Raw genomic sequence first — 17646 nt, forward strand, 5'->3', positions numbered from 1 at the left:
TATTTATGTTGGCACTTTGAGAAATGGGGTTTTGGGGGAGGTGTGTCTTCCTAATTGTCTATTGCCAGTGAAGGTTAATCAGTGTAGAGGCTAGAATCCTCATTAGATTCAATGGAATCTTTCAAAAAAATATCCAAATCTCGGTTAGCCAGAAGACTTAAGCAAGAAAGACTTGAGCCAGCCAAGGTGTAGAGAGAGGACTTCAAGCTGTCAAACTGCTTGCGACATATTTCCTCTGCTTCCTTCGTTTACGCCACGACTGTGTGAGTTGTTTTAACAGAAACCAGGCAACGACACCCCACCCCCCCTCCCCCACCACCCATCTACCCAAACTCGCTGTGTGCGGTGCCAAGGGGGCCTCCGCTTTGAAGACGAAAGTCAAACATTAGCCCGCACATTCTGAGAGTTTTCTCCCCCCACCCTCTCAACACTTTCTAGAAGTCTCCCAGCAGAGCTAGGCTAGGTCAACATGCAAACCTTTGCCAAGTCCTATCTAATTCTATTTACCTCTATTCCTCTATCCCTTACCTCTAATTACCTCGATCTTTCTATCTACCTCTATCCCTCTATCACTCTATACCTCTATCTACCTCTATCCCTCTATCTACCTCTATCCCTCTATACCTCTATCTACCTCTATCCCTCTATACCTCTCTCTACCTCTATTCCTCTATCTCTTACCTCTAATTACCTCTATCTTTCTATGTACCTCTATCCATCTAGCTACCTCTCAATCCCTCTATCCCTCTATCTACCTCTATCCCTCTATCACTCTATCTACCTCTATCCCTCTATACCTCTATCTACCTCTATCCCTCTATCACTCTATACATCTATCTACCTCTATCCCTCTATCACTCTATCTACCTCTATCCCTCTATACCTCTATCTACTTATATCCCTCTATCCCTCTACCTACCTCTATACCTCTATCCCTCTATACCTCTATCTACCTCTATACCTCTATATACCTCTATCTACCTCTATCCCTTACCTCTATTTACCTCTATCTACCTCTATCCCTCTATCACTCTATACCTTACCTCTCTTTACCTCTATCCTTCTATCTACCTCTATCTACCTATATCCCTCTACTTACCTCTATCTACCTCTATCCCTCTCTCTACCTCTATCCCTCTATCTACCTCTATCCCTCTATCTACCACTATCCCTCTATCTACCTCTATCCCCCTCTCTACCTCTATCCCTCTATCTACCTCTCTACCTACCTCTCTCTACCTCTATCCCACTATCTACCTATATCTACCTCTCTCTACCTACCTCTCTCTACCTCTATCCCTCTATCTACCTCTATCCCTCTATCTACCTCTCTCTACCTCTATCCCTCTATCTACCTCTCTACCTCTATCACTCTATCCCTTTATCCCTCTATCTACCTCTCTCTACCTCTATCACCGTATCTACATCTATCCCTCTATCTACCTCTCTCTACCTCTATCTACCTCTATCTACCTCTCTACCTCTATCCCTCTATGTACCTCTATCCCTCTATCTACCTCTATCTACCTCTATCCCTCTATCCCTCTATCTACCTCTCTACCTCTATCCCTCTATCCCTTTATCCCTCTATCTACCTCTCTACCTCTATCACTTTATCTACATCTATCCCTCTATCTACCTCTCTCTACCTCTATCTACCTCTATCCCTCTATCTACCTCTCTACCTCTATCCCTCTATCCCTTTATCCCTCTATCTACCGCTCTACCTCTCTACCTCTATCACTTTATATACATCTATCCCTCTGTCTACCTCTTTCTATCTCTATCTACCTCTATCCCTCTATCTACCTCTCTACCTCTATCCCTCTATCCCTTTATCCCTCTATCTACCTCTCTACCTCTCTACCTCTATCACTTTATCTACATATATCACTCTATCTACCTCTCTCTACCTCTATCTACCTCTATCCCTCTATCTACCTCTCTACCTCTCTACCTCTATCCCTCTATCCCTGTATCCCTCTATCTACCTCTCTACCTCTATCCCTTTATCTACCTCTATCCCTCTATCTACCTCTATCTACCTCTATCCCTCTATCTACCTCTATCCCTCTATCTACCTCTATCTACCTCTCTACCTCTATCCCTTTATCTACATCACTTTATCTACCTCTATCCCTCTATCTACCTCTATCTACCTCTATCCCTCTATCTACCTCTATCTACCTCTGTCCCTCTATCTACCTCTCTCTACCTCTATCTACCTCTATCCCTCGCTCTACCTCTATCCCTCTATCTACCTCTATCCCTATATCTACCTCTATCCCTCTATCTCTCTATCTACCTCTATCGCTCTATCTACCTCTATCCCTCTATCTACCTCTATCTACCTCTATCCCTCTATCTACCTCTATCCCTCTATCTACCTCTATACTTCTATCCCACTATCTACCTCTATCCCTCTATCTACCTCTATCTACCTCTATCTACCTCTCTACCTCTATCCCTTTATCCCTCTATCTACCTCTCTACCTCTATCACTTTATATACATCTATCCCTCTGTCTACCTCTCTCTACCTCTATCCCTCTATCTACCTCTATCCCTCTATCTACCTCTATACTTCTATCCCACTATCTACCTCTATCCCTCTATCTACCTCTATCTACCTCTATCTACCTCTATCCCTCTATCCCTTTATCCCTCTATCTACCTCTCTACCTCTCTACCTCTATCCCTTTATCCCTCTATCTACCTCTCTACCTCTATCACTTTATCTACATATATCACTCTATCTACCTCTCTCTACCTCTATCTACCTCTATCCCTCTATCTACCTCTCTACCTCTATCCCTCTATCCCTGTATCCCTCTATCTACCTCTCTACCTCTATCCCTTTATCTACCTCTATCCCTCTATCTACCTCTATCTACCTCTATCCCTCTATCTACCTCTATCCCTCTATCTACCTCTATCTACCTCTCTACCTCTATCCCTTTATCCCTCTATCTACATCACTTTATCTACCTCTATCCCTCTATCTACCTCTATCTACCTCTATCCCTCTATCTACCTCTATCTACCTCTATCCCTCTATCTACCTCTCTCTACCTCTATCTACCTCTATCCCTCGCTCTACCTCTATCCCTCTATCTACCTCTATCCCTCTATCAACCTCTATCTACCTCTATCTCTCTATCTACTTCTATCCCTCTATCTACCTCTATCCCTCTATCTACCTCTATCTACCTCTATCTACCGCTATCCCTCTATCTACCTCTATCTACCTCTATCCCTCTATCTACCTTTCTCTACCTCTATCTACCTCTATCCCTCTCTCTACCTCTATCCCTCTATCTACCTCTATCCCTCTATCTACCTCTATCCCTCTATCTACCTCTATCCCTCTATCTACCTCTATCCCTCTATCTACCTCTATCTACTTCTCTACCTATATCCCTGTATCCCTCTATCTACCTCTCTACCTCTATCACTTTATCTACCTCTATCCCTCAATCTACCTCTATCTACCTCTATCCCTCTATTTACCTCTCTCTACCTCTATCTACCTCTATCCCTCTCTCTACCTCTATCCCTCTATCTACCTCTCTCTACCTCTATCCCACTATCTACCTCTATCCCTCTATCCCTCTATCTACCTCTATCCCTCTATCCCTCTATCTACCTCTATCCCTCTATCTACCTCTATCCCTCTATCTACTTCTATCCTTCTGTCTACCTCTCTATACCTCTATCTCCCTCTATCTACCTCTCTCTACCTCTATCCCTCTATCTACCTCTCTCTACCTCTATCCCTCTATCTACCTCTATCTACAACTATCCCTCTATCTACCTCTATCCCTCTATCTATCTACCTCTCTCTACCTCTATCCCTCTATCTACCTCTATCTACCGCTATCCCTCTATCTACCTCTATCCCTCTATCTACCTCTCTACCTCTCTACCTCTATCCCTCTATCCCTGTATCCCTCTATCTACCTCTCTACCTCTATCCCTTTATCTACCTCTATCCCTCTATCTACCTCTATCTACCTCTATCCCTCTATCTACCTCTATCCCTCTATCTACCTCTATCTACCTCTCTACCTCTATCCCTTTATCTACATCACTTTATCTACCTCTATCCCTCTATCTACCTCTATCTACCTCTATCCCTCTATCTACCTCTATCTACCTCTGTCCCTCTATCTACCTCTCTCTACCTCTATCTACCTCTATCCCTCGCTCTACCTCTATCCCTCTATCTACCTCTATCCCTCTATCTCTCTATCTACCTCTATCGCTCTATCTACCTCTATCCCTCTATCTACCTCTATCTACCTCTATCCCTCTATCTACCTCTATCCCTCTATCTACCTCTATACTTCTATCCCACTATCTACCTCTATCCCTCTATCTACCTCTATCTACCTCTATCTACCTCTCTACCTCTATCCCTTTATCCCTCTATCTACCTCTCTACCTCTATCACTTTATATACATCTATCCCTCTGTCTACCTCTCTCTACCTCTATCCCTCTATCTACCTCTATCCCTCTATCTACCTCTATACTTCTATCCCACTATCTACCTCTATCCCTCTATCTACCTCTATCTACCTCTATCTACCTCTATCCCTCTATCCCTCTATCCCTTTATCCCTCTATCTACCTCTCTACCTCTCTACCTCTATCCCTTTATCCCTCTATCTACCTCTCTACCTCTATCACTTTATCTACATATATCACTCTATCTACCTCTCTCTACCTCTATCTACCTCTATCCCTCTATCTACCTCTCTACCTCTATCCCTCTATCCCTGTATCCCTCTATCTACCTCTCTACCTCTATCCCTTTATCTACCTCTATCCCTCTATCTACCTCTATCTACCTCTATCCCTCTATCTACCTCTATCCCTCTATCTACCTCTATCTACCTCTCTACCTCTATCCCTTTATCCCTCTATCTACATCACTTTATCTACCTCTATCCCTCTATCTACCTCTATCTACCTCTATCCCTCTATCTACCTCTCTCTACCTCTATCTACCTCTATCCCTCGCTCTACCTCTATCCCTCTATCTACCTCTATCCCTCTATCTACCTCTATCCCTCTATCTACCTCTATCACTCTATCTACTTCTATCCCTCTATCTACCTCTATCCCTCTATCTACCTCTATCTACCTCTATCTACCGCTATCCCTCTATCTACCTCTATCTACCTCTATCCCTCTATCTACCTTTCTCTACCTCTATCTACCTCTATCCCTCTCTCTACCTCTATCCCTCTATCTACCTCTATCCCTCTATCTACCTCTATCCCTCTATCTACCTATATCCCTCTATCTACCTCTATCCCTCTATCTACCTCTATCCCTCTATCTACCTCTATCCCTCTATCTACCTCTATCCCTCTATCTACCTCTATCTACTTCTCTACCTATATCCCTGTATCCCTCTATCTACCTCTCTACCTCTATCACTTTATCTACCTCTATCCCTCAATCTACCTCTATCTACCTCTATCCCTCTATTTACCTCTCTCTACCTCTATCTACCTCTATCCCTCTCTCTACCTCTATCCCTCTATCTACCTCTCTCTACCTCTATCCCTCTATCCCTCTATCTACCTCTATCCCTCTATCCCTCTATCTACCTCTATCCCTCTATCTACCTCTATCCCTCTATCTACTTCTATCCTTCTGTCTACCTCTCTATACCTCTATCTCCCTCTATCTACCTCTCTCTACCTCTATCCCTCTATCTACCTCTCTCTACCTCTATCCCTCTATCTACCTCTATCTACAACTATCCCTCTATCTACCTCTATCCCTCTATCTATCTACCTCTCTCTACCTCTATCCCTCTATCTACCTCTATCTACCGCTATCCCTCTATCTACCTCTATCCCTCTATCTATCTACCTCTCTCTACCTCTATCCCTCTATCTACCTCTATCTACCGCTATCCCTCTATCTACCTCTATCTACCTCTACCACTCTATCTACCTCTATCTACCTCTATCCCTCTATACCTCTATCTACCTATATCCCTCTATCTACCTCTATCCCTCTATCTACCTCTATACCTCTATCCCTCTATCTACCTCTATACCTCTATCCCTCTATCTACCTCTATCCCTCTATCTACCTCTATCCCTCTATCTACCTCTATCCCTCTATCTACCTCTATCTACCTCTATCCCTCTATCGCTCTATCTACCTCTATCCCTCTATCTACCTCTATCCCTACATCCCTCTATCTACTATCTACCTCTATCTACCTCTATCCCCCTATCTACCTCTATACCTTACCTCTTTTTACCTCTATCCCTTTATCTACCTCTATCTACCTCTATCCCTCTAAACCTATATCTACCTCTATCCCTCTTGCTACCTCTATCCCTCTCTCTACCTCTATCCCTCTATCCACCTCTATCTACCTCTATCCCTCTATCTACCTCTATCTACCTCTATCTACCGCTATCCCTCTATCTACCTCTATCTACCTCTATCCCTCTATCTACCTTTCTCTACCTCTATCTACCTCTATCCCTCGCTCTACCTCTATCCCTCTATCTACCTCTATCCCTCTATCTACCTCTATCTACCTCTATCCCTCTATCTACCTCTATCCCTCTATCTACCTCTATCCCTCTATCTACCTCTATCTACCTCTCTACCTATATCCCTTTATCCCTCTATCTACCTCTCTACCTCTATCAATTTATCTACCTCTATCCCTCTATCTACCTCTATCTACCTCTATCCCTCTATTTACCTCTCTCTACCTCTATCTACCTCTATCCCTCTCTCTACCTCTATCCCTCTATCTACCTCTCTCTACCTCTATCCCACTATCTACCTCTATCCCTCTATCCCTCTATCTACCTCTATCCCTCTATCTACCTCTATCTACCTCTATACCTCTATCCCACTATCTACCTCTATCCCTCTATCTACCTCTATCCCTCTATCTACCTCTATCCTTCTATCTACCTCTCTCTACCTCTATCTCCCTCTATCTACCTCTCTCAACCTCTATCCCTCTATCTACCTCTATCTACCGCTATCCCTCTATCTACCTCTATCCCTCTATCTATCTACCGCTCTCTACCTCTATCCCTCTATCTACCTCTATCTACCGCTATCCCTCTATCTACCTCTATCCCTCTATCTATCTACCTCTCTCTACCTCTATCCCTCTATCTACCTATATCTACCGCTATCCCTCTATCTACCTCTATCTACCTCTACCCCTCTATCTACCTCTATCTACCTCTATCCCTCTATCTACCTCTATACCTCTATCTACCTATATCCCTCTATCTACCTCTATCCCTCTATCTACCTCTATACCTCTATCCCTCTATCTACCTCTATCCCTCTATCTACCTCTATCCCTCTATCTACCTCTATACCTCTATCCCTCTATCTACCTCTATCCCTCTATCTACCTCTATCCCTCTATCTACCTCTATCTACCTCTATCCCTCTATCGCTCTATCTACCTCTATCCCTCTATCTACCTCTATCCCTCTATCTACCTCTATCCCTACATCCCTCTATCTACCTCTATACCTCTATCTACCTCTATCCCCCTATCTACCTCTATACCTTACCTCTTTTTACCTCTATCCCTTTATCTACCTCTATCTACCTCTATCCCTCTAAACCTATATCTACCTCTATCCCTCTTGCTACCTCTATCCCTCTCTCTACCTCTATCCCTCTATCCACCTCTATCTACCTCTATCCCTCTATCTACCTCTATCCCTCTACCTCTATCCCTCTCTCTACCTCTATCCCTCTATCCACCTCTATCTACCTATATCTACCTCTATCCCTACATCCCTCTATCTACCTCTATACCTCTATCCCCCTATCTACCTCTATACCTTACCTCTCTTTACCTCTATCCCTTTATCTACCTCTATCTACCTCTATCCCTCTAAACCTATATCTACCTCTATCCCTCTTGCTACCTCTATCCCTCTATCTACCTCTATGCCACTATCTACCTCTATCCCTTACCTCTATCTATCTCTATCCCTTACCTCTATCTACCTCTATATACCTCTATCCCTTACCTCTAGCCCTCTATACCTTACCTCTCTTTACCTCTATCTACCTCTATCCCTCTATTTACCTCTATCCCTCTATCTACCTCTACCCCTCTCTCTACCTCTATCCCTCTATCTACCTCTATCCCTCTCTCTACCTCTATCCCTCTATCCACCTCTATCTACCTCTATCCCTCTATCTACCTCTATCCCTCTACCTCTATCCCTCTCTCTACCTCTATCCCTCTATCCACCTCTATCTACCTCTATCTACCTCTATCCTTCTATCTCTCTATCTACCTCTATCTACCTCTATCCCTACATCCCTCTATCTACCTATATACCTCTATCCCCCTATCTACCTCTATACCTTACCTCTTTTTACCTCTATCCCTTTATCTACCTCTATCTACCTCTATCCCTCTAAACCTATATCTACCTCTATCCCTCTTGCTACCTCTATCCCTCTCTCTACCTCTATCCCTCTATCCACCTCTATCTACCTCTATCCCTCTATCTACCTCTATCCCTCTACCTCTATCCCTCTCTCTACCTCTATCCCTCTATCCACCTCTATCTACCTATATCTACCTCTATCCTTCTATCTCTCTACCTACCTCTATCTACCTCTATCCCTACATCCCTCTATCTACCTCTATACCTCTATCCCCCTATCTACCTCTATACCTTACCTCTCTTTACCTCTATCCCTTTATCTACCTCTATCTACCTCTATCCCTCTAAACCTATATCTACCTCTATCCCTCTTGCTACCTCTATCCCTCTATCTACCTCTATGCCACTATCTACCTCTATCCCTTACCTCTATCTATCTCTATCCCTTACCTCTATCTACCTCTATATACCTCTATCCCTTACCTCTATCCCTCTATACCTTACCTCTCTTTACCTCTATCTACCTCTATCCCTCTATTTACCTCTATCCCTCTATCTACCTCTACCCCTCTCTCTACCTCTATCCCTCTATCTACCTCTATCCCTCTCTCTACCTCTATCCCTCTATCCACCTCTATCTACCTCTATCCCTCTATCTACCTCTATCCCTCTACCTCTATCCCTCTCTCTACCTCTATCCCTCTATCCACCTCTATCTACCTCTATCTACCTCTATCCTTCTATCTCTCTATCTACCTCTATCTACCTCTATCCCTACATCCCTCTATCTACCTCTATACCTCTATCCCCCTATCTTCCTCTATACCTTACCTCTCTTTACCTCTATCCCTGTATCTACCTCTATCTACCTATATCCCTCTAAACCTATATCTACCTCTATCCCTCTTGCTACCTCTATCCCTCTATCTACCTCTATGCCACTATCTACCTCTATCCCTTACCTCTATCTACCTCTATATACCTCTATCCCTTACCTCTATCCCTCTATACCTTACCTATCTTTACCTCTATTTCTCTATCTACCTCTATCCCTCTATCTACCTCTATCCCTCTATTTACCTCTATCCCTCTATCTACCTCTACCCCCTCTCTACCTCTATCCCTCTATCTACCTCTATCCCTCTCTCTACCTCTATCCCTCTATCCACCTCTATCTACCTCTATCCCTCTATCTACCTCTATCCCTCTACCTCTATCCCTCTATCTACCTCTCTCTACCTCTATCCCTCTATCCACCTCTATCTACCTCTATCTACCTATATCCTTCTATCTCTATATCTACCTCTATCCCTCTATCTACCTCTATCCCTCTATCTACCTCTATCCATCTATATACCTCTATCTACCTCTATCCCTCTTGCTACCTCTATCCCTCTATCTACCTCTATGCCACTATCTACCTCTATCCCTTACCTCTATCTATCTCTATCCCTTACCTCTATCTACCTCTATATACCTCTATCCCTTACCTCTAGCCCTCTATACCTTACCTCTCTTTACCTCTATCTACCTCTATCCCTCTATTTACCTCTATCCCTCTATCTACCTCTACCCCTCTCTCTACCTCTATCCCTCTATCTACCTCTATCCCTCTCTCTACCTCTATCCCTCTATCCACCTCTATCTACCTCTATCCCTCTATCTACCTCTATCCCTCTACCTCTATCCCTCTCTCTACCTCTATCCCTCTATCCACCTCTATCTACCTCTATCTACCTCTATCCTTCTATCTCTCTATCTACCTCTATCTACCTCTATCCCTACATCCCTCTATCTACCTATATACCTCTATCCCCCTATCTACCTCTATACCTTACCTCTTTTTACCTCTATCCCTTTATCTACCTCTATCTACCTCTATCCCTCTAAACCTATATCTACCTCTATCCCTCTTGCTACCTCTATCCCTCTCTCTACCTCTATCCCTCTATCCACCTCTATCTACCTCTATCCCTCTATCTACCTCTATCCCTCTACCTCTATCCCTCTCTCTACCTCTATCCCTCTATCCACCTCTATCTACCTATATCTACCTCTATCCTTCTATCTCTCTACCTACCTCTATCTACCTCTATCCCTACATCCCTCTATCTACCTCTATACCTCTATCCCCCTATCTACCTCTATACCTTACCTCTCTTTACCTCTATCCCTTTATCTACCTCTATCTACCTCTATCCCTCTAAACCTATATCTACCTCTATCCCTCTTGCTACCTCTATCCCTCTATCTACCTCTATGCCACTATCTACCTCTATCCCTTACCTCTATCTATCTCTATCCCTTACCTCTATCTACCTCTATATACCTCTATCCCTTACCTCTATCCCTCTATACCTTACCTCTCTTTACCTCTATCTACCTCTATCCCTCTATTTACCTCTATCCCTCTATCTACCTCTACCCCTCTCTCTACCTCTATCCCTCTATCTACCTCTATCCCTCTCTCTACCTCTATCCCTCTATCCACCTCTATCTACCTCTATCCCTCTATCTACCTCTATCCCTCTACCTCTATCCCTCTCTCTACCTCTATCCCTCTATCCACCTCTATCTACCTCTATCTACCTCTATCCTTCTATCTCTCTATCTACCTCTATCTACCTCTATCCCTACATCCCTCTATCTACCTCTATACCTCTATCCCCCTATCTTCCTCTATACCTTACCTCTCTTTACCTCTATCCCTGTATCTACCTCTATCTACCTATATCCCTCTAAACCTATATCTACCTCTATCCCTCTTGCTACCTCTATCCCTCTATCTACCTCTATGCCACTATCTACCTCTATCCCTTACCTCTATCTACCTCTATATACCTCTATCCCTTACCTCTATCCCTCTATACCTTACCTATCTTTACCTCTATTTCTCTATCTACCTCTATCCCTCTATCTACCTCTATCCCTCTATTTACCTCTATCCCTCTATCTACCTCTACCCCCTCTCTACCTCTATCCCTCTATCTACCTCTATCCCTCTCTCTACCTCTATCCCTCTATCCACCTCTATCTACCTCTATCCCTCTATCTACCTCTATCCCTCTACCTCTATCCCTCTATCTACCTCTCTCTACCTCTATCCCTCTATCCACCTCTATCTACCTCTATCTACCTATATCCTTCTATCTCTATATCTACCTCTATCCCTCTATCTACCTCTATCCCTCTATCTACCTCTATCCATCTATATACCTCTATCTACCTCTATCCCTCTAAACCTATATCTACCTCTATCCCTCTTGCTACCTCTATCCCTCTATCTACCTCTATGCCACTATCTACCTCTATCCCTTACCTCTATCTATCTCTATCCCTTACCTCTATCTACCTCTATATACCTCTATCCCTCTATACCTTACCTCTCTTTACCTCTATCTCTCTATCTACCTCTATCCCTCTATCTACCTCTATCCCTCTATTTACCTCTATCCCTCTATCTACCTCTACCCCTCTCTCTACCTCTATCCCTCTATCTACCTCTATCCCTCTCTCTACCTCTATCCCTCTATCCACCTCTATCTACCTCTATCCCTCTATCTACCTCTATCCCTCTACCTCTATCCCTCTATCTACTTCTCTCTACCTCTATCCCTCTATCCACCTCTATCTACCTCTATCTACCTATATCCTTATATCTCTCTATCTACCTCTATCCCTCTATCTACCTCTATCCCTCTATCAACCTCTATCCCTCTATATACCTCTATCTACCTCTATCCCTCTATCCCTCTATCTACCTCTATCCCTCTATCTACCTCTATCCCTCTATCTACCTCTATCTACCTCTCTCTACCTCTCTCTACCTCTATCCCTCTATCTACCTCTATCCCTCTATCTACCTCTATCTACCTCTATCTACCTCTCTCTACCTCTATCCCTCTATCTACCTCTATCCCTCTGTCCCTTACCTCTCTATTTCTACCTACCTCTATCCCTCCATCCCTCTATCCCTTACCTCTCTATTTCTATCTACCACTACCTCTCTTTCCCTCCTCTCCTCCTACCACTCCATCATGCTGCTACCTATTCTGTGATTTACACATCCACTCGAGCAAGCCCAGAATTCGCTGGATTATAAGCCTTCCAGGTGACGACAGCTGCTTCGGGGTCAAATGTAAGCCATGTTGGCCCTCTAACCCTCTGTTCACCCTGCGAGGGACTGGAGCCCTAATGGCGGCTTAATGCCCTGGTTACGCCCCGGTTACTGGGGGCCCTGCTTCATGGCAGGACAAGAACCTTTCAGGCCCTTTCAGTGTCAATCCACACTGGATCTGAACTATATATCCTGGATCTGAACTATATATCCTGGATCTGAACTATATATCCTGGATCTGAACTATATATCCTGGATCTGAACTATATATCCTGGATCTGAACTATGTATCCTGGATCTGAACTATATATCCTGGATCTGATCTGAACAATATATCCTGGATCTGAACTATATATCCTGGAGCTGAACTATATATCCTGGATCTGAACTATATATCCTGGAACTGATCTATATATCCTGGATCTGAACTATATATCCTGGATCTGAACTATGTATCCTGGATCTGAACTATATATCCTGGATCTGATCTGAACAATATATCCTGGATCTGAACTATATATCCTGGATCTGAACTATATATCCTGGATCTGAACTATATATCCTGGATCTGAACTATATATCCTGGATCTGATCTGAACTATATATCCTGGATCTGAACTATATATCCTGGATCTGAACTATATATCCTGGACCTGGATCTGAACTATATATCCTGGATCTGAACTATATATCCTGAATCTGAACTATATATCCTGGACCTGGATCTGAACTATATATCCTGGATCTGAACTATATATCCTGGATCTGAACTATATATCCTGGATCTGAACTATATATCCTGGATCTGAACTATATATCCTGGATCTGAACTATATATCCTGGATCTGAACTATATATCCTGGATCTGAACTATATATCCTGAATCTGAACTATATATCCTGGATCTGAACTATATATCCTGGACCTGGATCTGAACTATATATCCTGGATCTGAACTATATATCCTGGATCTGAACTATATATCCTGGATCTGAACTATATATCCTGGATCTGGATCTGAACTATATATCCTGAATCTGAAATATATATCCTGGATCTGAACTATATATCCTGGATCTGGATCTGAACTATATATCCTGAATCTGAACTATATATCCTGGATCTGAACTATATATCCTGGATCTGAACTATATATCCTGGAGCTGAACTATATATCCTGGATATGATCTGAACTATATATCCTGGAGCTGAACTATATATCCTGGATCTGAACTATATATCCTGGATCTGAACTATATATCCTGGATCTGAACTATATCTCCTGGATCTGATATATATATCCTGGATCTGAACTATATATCCTGGATCTGAACTATATATCCTGGATCTGATCTATATATCCTGGATCTGAACTATATATCCTGGATCTGAACTATATATCCTGGATCTGAACTATATATCCTGGATCTGATCTATATATCCTGGATCTGATCTGTATATCCTGAATCTGAACTACATATCCTGGATCTGATCTATATATCCTGGATCTGAACTATATATCCTGGATCTGAACTATATATCCTGGATCTGAACTATATATCCTGGATCTGATCTATATATCCTGGATCTGAACTATATATCCTGGATCTGAACTATATATCCTGGATCTGATCTATATATCCTGGATCTGAACTATATATCCTGGATCTGAACTATATATCCTGGATCTGAACTATATATCCTGGATCTGATCTATATATCTATATATCCTGGATCTGAACTATATATCCTGGATCTGAACTATATATCCTGGATCTGAACTATATATCCTGGATCTGATCTATATATCCTGGATCTGAACTATATATCCTGGATCTGAACTATATATCCTGGATCTGAACTATATATCCTGGATCTGAACTATATATCCTGGATCTGAACTATATATCCTGGATCTGAACTATATATCCTGGATCTGAACTATATATCCTGGAGCTGGATCTGAACTATATATCCTGGACCTGAACTATATATCCTGGATCTGAACTATATATGAAGGCATTGGCCCATGGCTTGTCGAGGATTAAACTCACGTGTACTAACCATATACCATGGTTTTTAGGAGGTTTTGAGGATCTGGAGGGACATGTTAATGTGAAGTCCTTAAGAAATGTCTTATCCTCCATAACCATACCATTGTTTGATAGTAATAGTACATATGTAAAAATACATCTCCTAATTTATCTATGCCAACTGTTTTTGCTGCAGTTTGTCACACGGGCTACAGTCTATACAGTGATGAACTTGGAGGAAGCCCTTAGATCTCCCATGGAGTTTATACAGGGCCTATAAGTTAATGTTAAAAAATGTAGGTGAGCCTCCCGAGTGGCGCAGCGATCTAAGGCATTGCATCGCAGTGCTTGAGGGGTCCCTACAGAACCGGGTCTGATCCCAGACTGTGTCACACGATCTGCCGTGATCGGGAGTCCCATAGTGCGGCGCGCAATTAGCCCAGCGACGACCGGGTTAGGGGAGGGTTTGGCCGGTGGGGCTTTAGTTGGCCCATCGCGCTCTAGCGACTCCTTGTGGCGGGCCGGGGGCCTGCAGGCTGACTTCGGTCGTCAGTTGAACGGTGTTTCCTCTCTCTCACTAATTGGTGCAGCTGGATTCAGAGGCGTGGTGTGGCGGGTCATGTTTCGGAGGACACATGACTCGACCTTCGCCTGTCCCGAGCCCATTTGGGACTTGAAGCGATGAGACAAGATCGAAATTGGGGAGAAAAAGGGGGTAAAATACAGAGGAAAAAAAAAAATATATAATTTAGGACAATTGGTGCTTACTGTATATACTACACTGTGTAAACGGGCTGCATTTACATCATAGTGTATACTCACGTTGTCCACAGTAGGAGCCTGAGAAACCCTTCTGACACTGACAGTGGTCCTCGGCACAGAGGCCACCGTTCATACACCTGATGTTACACTGCTGGGCTAGAGGAGCGACAGGACAGGACCACGGCATATTGGTCAACATCCCATTCACAACTTTCGTGTGAAGTGAGCGAGCAGAGGAGGGTTGTACGAAATAAACAGGATGTTTAAAATAGGGTTTTTTTTGCTCTCTTTTTGTTTGGGTGAAATTCAAATGTCCAAAATACTAGTAAAACCATTGTCGGACAGTATATTATAGGTGAAATAAACTAAACATATACAAAACACTCTCGTAAAGCATTTGTGGTTTTATATTGGAGAGGAAGCATAAAGAAGGCGACATGTAGCATGGGGGAACACTTACTGGACTTTGTGCCACAGGTTGGTGCAATTTGGCCACTGGGACATGTGCACATGTTGGGCCGTGAGCAAAATCCATCCCCACAGCTGTTCCTGCAAATGGCTGTGGGGATGAGGACACACAAGAGTGTGGAGTAAATGAACATTGTCCGTCAGACCCTATTTGAGAACTACTACAATACATGGGCCAGACTAAGAGCTTGTCCTAGCCTTCGTTAAATACAGTGCAAACCGAGTTTTTTTAAAGAATCACATAGACCTGACAAGCAGTGCAGTACAATGAGAAAACAGGAATGTGGAAGTTACAACCCATACAAAACCCAATGTATTAGTTACGCAAAATCGTGTCAGGAGCTCGTTAACATATTTCCTAGCATTACAGTTATTAGAACAATTATTGGAATTGTGCCAGGTTAGGTGGTCTCTAGTAACATTGCTGTGCCAGGTTAGGTTTAGGTAGTCTATAGTAACATTGTTGTGCCAGGTTAGGTTTAGGTAGTCTATAGTAACATTGTTGTGCCAGTTTAGATTTAGGTGGTCTCTAGTAACATTGTTGTGCTAGTTTAGGTTTAGGTGGTCTATAGTAACATTGTTGTGCTAGTTTAGATTTAGGTAGTCTATAGTAACATTGCTGTGCCAGTTTAGGTTTAGGTGGTCTATAGTAACATTGCTGTGCCAGTTTAGGTTTAGGTGGTCTATAGTAACATTGCTGTGCTAGTTTAGGTTTAGGTGGTCTATAGTAACATTGTTGTGCCAGTTTAGGTTTAGGTGGTCTATAGTAACATTGTTGTGTCAGGTTAGGTTTAGGTAGTCTATAGTAACATTGTTGTGCCAGGTTAGGTTTAGGTAGTCTATAGTAACATTGTTGTGCCAGTTTAGATTTAGGTGGTCTCTAGTAACATTGTTGTGCTAGTTTAGGTTTAGGTAGTCTATAGTAACATTGTTGTGCTAGTTTAGATTTAGGTAGTCTATAGTAACATTGCTGTGCCAGTTTAGGTTTAGGTGGTCTATAGTAACATTGCTGTGCCAGTTTAGGTTTAGGTGGTCTATAGTAACATTGTTGTGCCAGTTTAGGTTTAGGTGGTCTATAGTAACATTGTTGTGTCAGTTTAGGTTTAGGTAGTCTATAGTAACATTGCTGTGCCAGTTTAGGTTTAGGTGGTCTATAGTAACATTGCTGTGCCAGTTTAGGTTTAGGTGGTCTATAGTAACATTGTTGTGCCAGTTTAGGTTTAGGTGGTCTATAGTAACATTGTTGTGTCAGTTTAGGTTTAGGTAGTCTATAGTAACATTGCTGTGCCAGTTTAGGTTTAGGTGGTCTATAGTAACATTGTTGTGCTAGTTTAGGTTTAGGTAGTCAAGAGTAAGATTGTTGTGCCAGTTTAGGTTTAGGTGGTCTATAGTAACATTGTTGTGTCAGTTTAGGTTTAGGTGGTCTATAGTAACATTGTTGTGCTAGTTTAGGTTTAGGTAGTCAAGAGTAATATTGTTGTGCCAGTTTAGGTTTAGGTGGTCTATAGTAACATTGTTGTGTCAGTTTAGGTTTAGGTGGTCTATAGTAACATTGTTGTGCTAGTTTAGGTTTAGGTAGTCAAGAGTAATATTGTTGTGCTAGTTTAGGTTTAGGTGGTCTATAGTAACATTGTTGTGCTAGTTTAGGTTTAGGTAGTCAAGAGTAATATTGTTGTGCTAGTTTAGGTTTAGGTGGTAACTCAAACTGTAATATACAATAGTAATTGTACAGAATCCTCTGAGGGTCACAAGAAAGTAACTTGTGTGTCTGATTTTGAGATTCCTGTTTTACCCTGATAGCATTGAATAATAACACCTATGCTATCTATGTGTGCCCAAGAAATT

At 42.6% G+C, this 17646-nt stretch overlaps 1 protein-coding gene across 1 annotated transcript in view; it reads right to left on the minus strand.

The window, feature by feature from the left end:
• The window catches only part of LOC110524943 (fibrillin-2), a 322130-nt gene that overhangs the window by 300409 nt on the left and 4075 nt on the right, over positions 1-17646 (minus strand). The window contains exons 3-4 of the mRNA XM_036976697.1: positions 15794-15892; positions 15394-15489 (exon numbers count right to left, since the gene is read on the minus strand). Of these exons, the coding sequence (XP_036832592.1) occupies positions 15394-15489; positions 15794-15892 (195 nt within the window). The remainder of the gene's footprint in view (positions 1-15393; positions 15490-15793; positions 15893-17646) is intronic.

This window comes from Oncorhynchus mykiss, chromosome 5 (genome assembly GCF_013265735.2).
Source record: "Oncorhynchus mykiss isolate Arlee chromosome 5, USDA_OmykA_1.1, whole genome shotgun sequence".
In the NCBI taxonomy this organism is placed as follows: domain Eukaryota; kingdom Metazoa; phylum Chordata; class Actinopteri; order Salmoniformes; family Salmonidae; genus Oncorhynchus; species Oncorhynchus mykiss.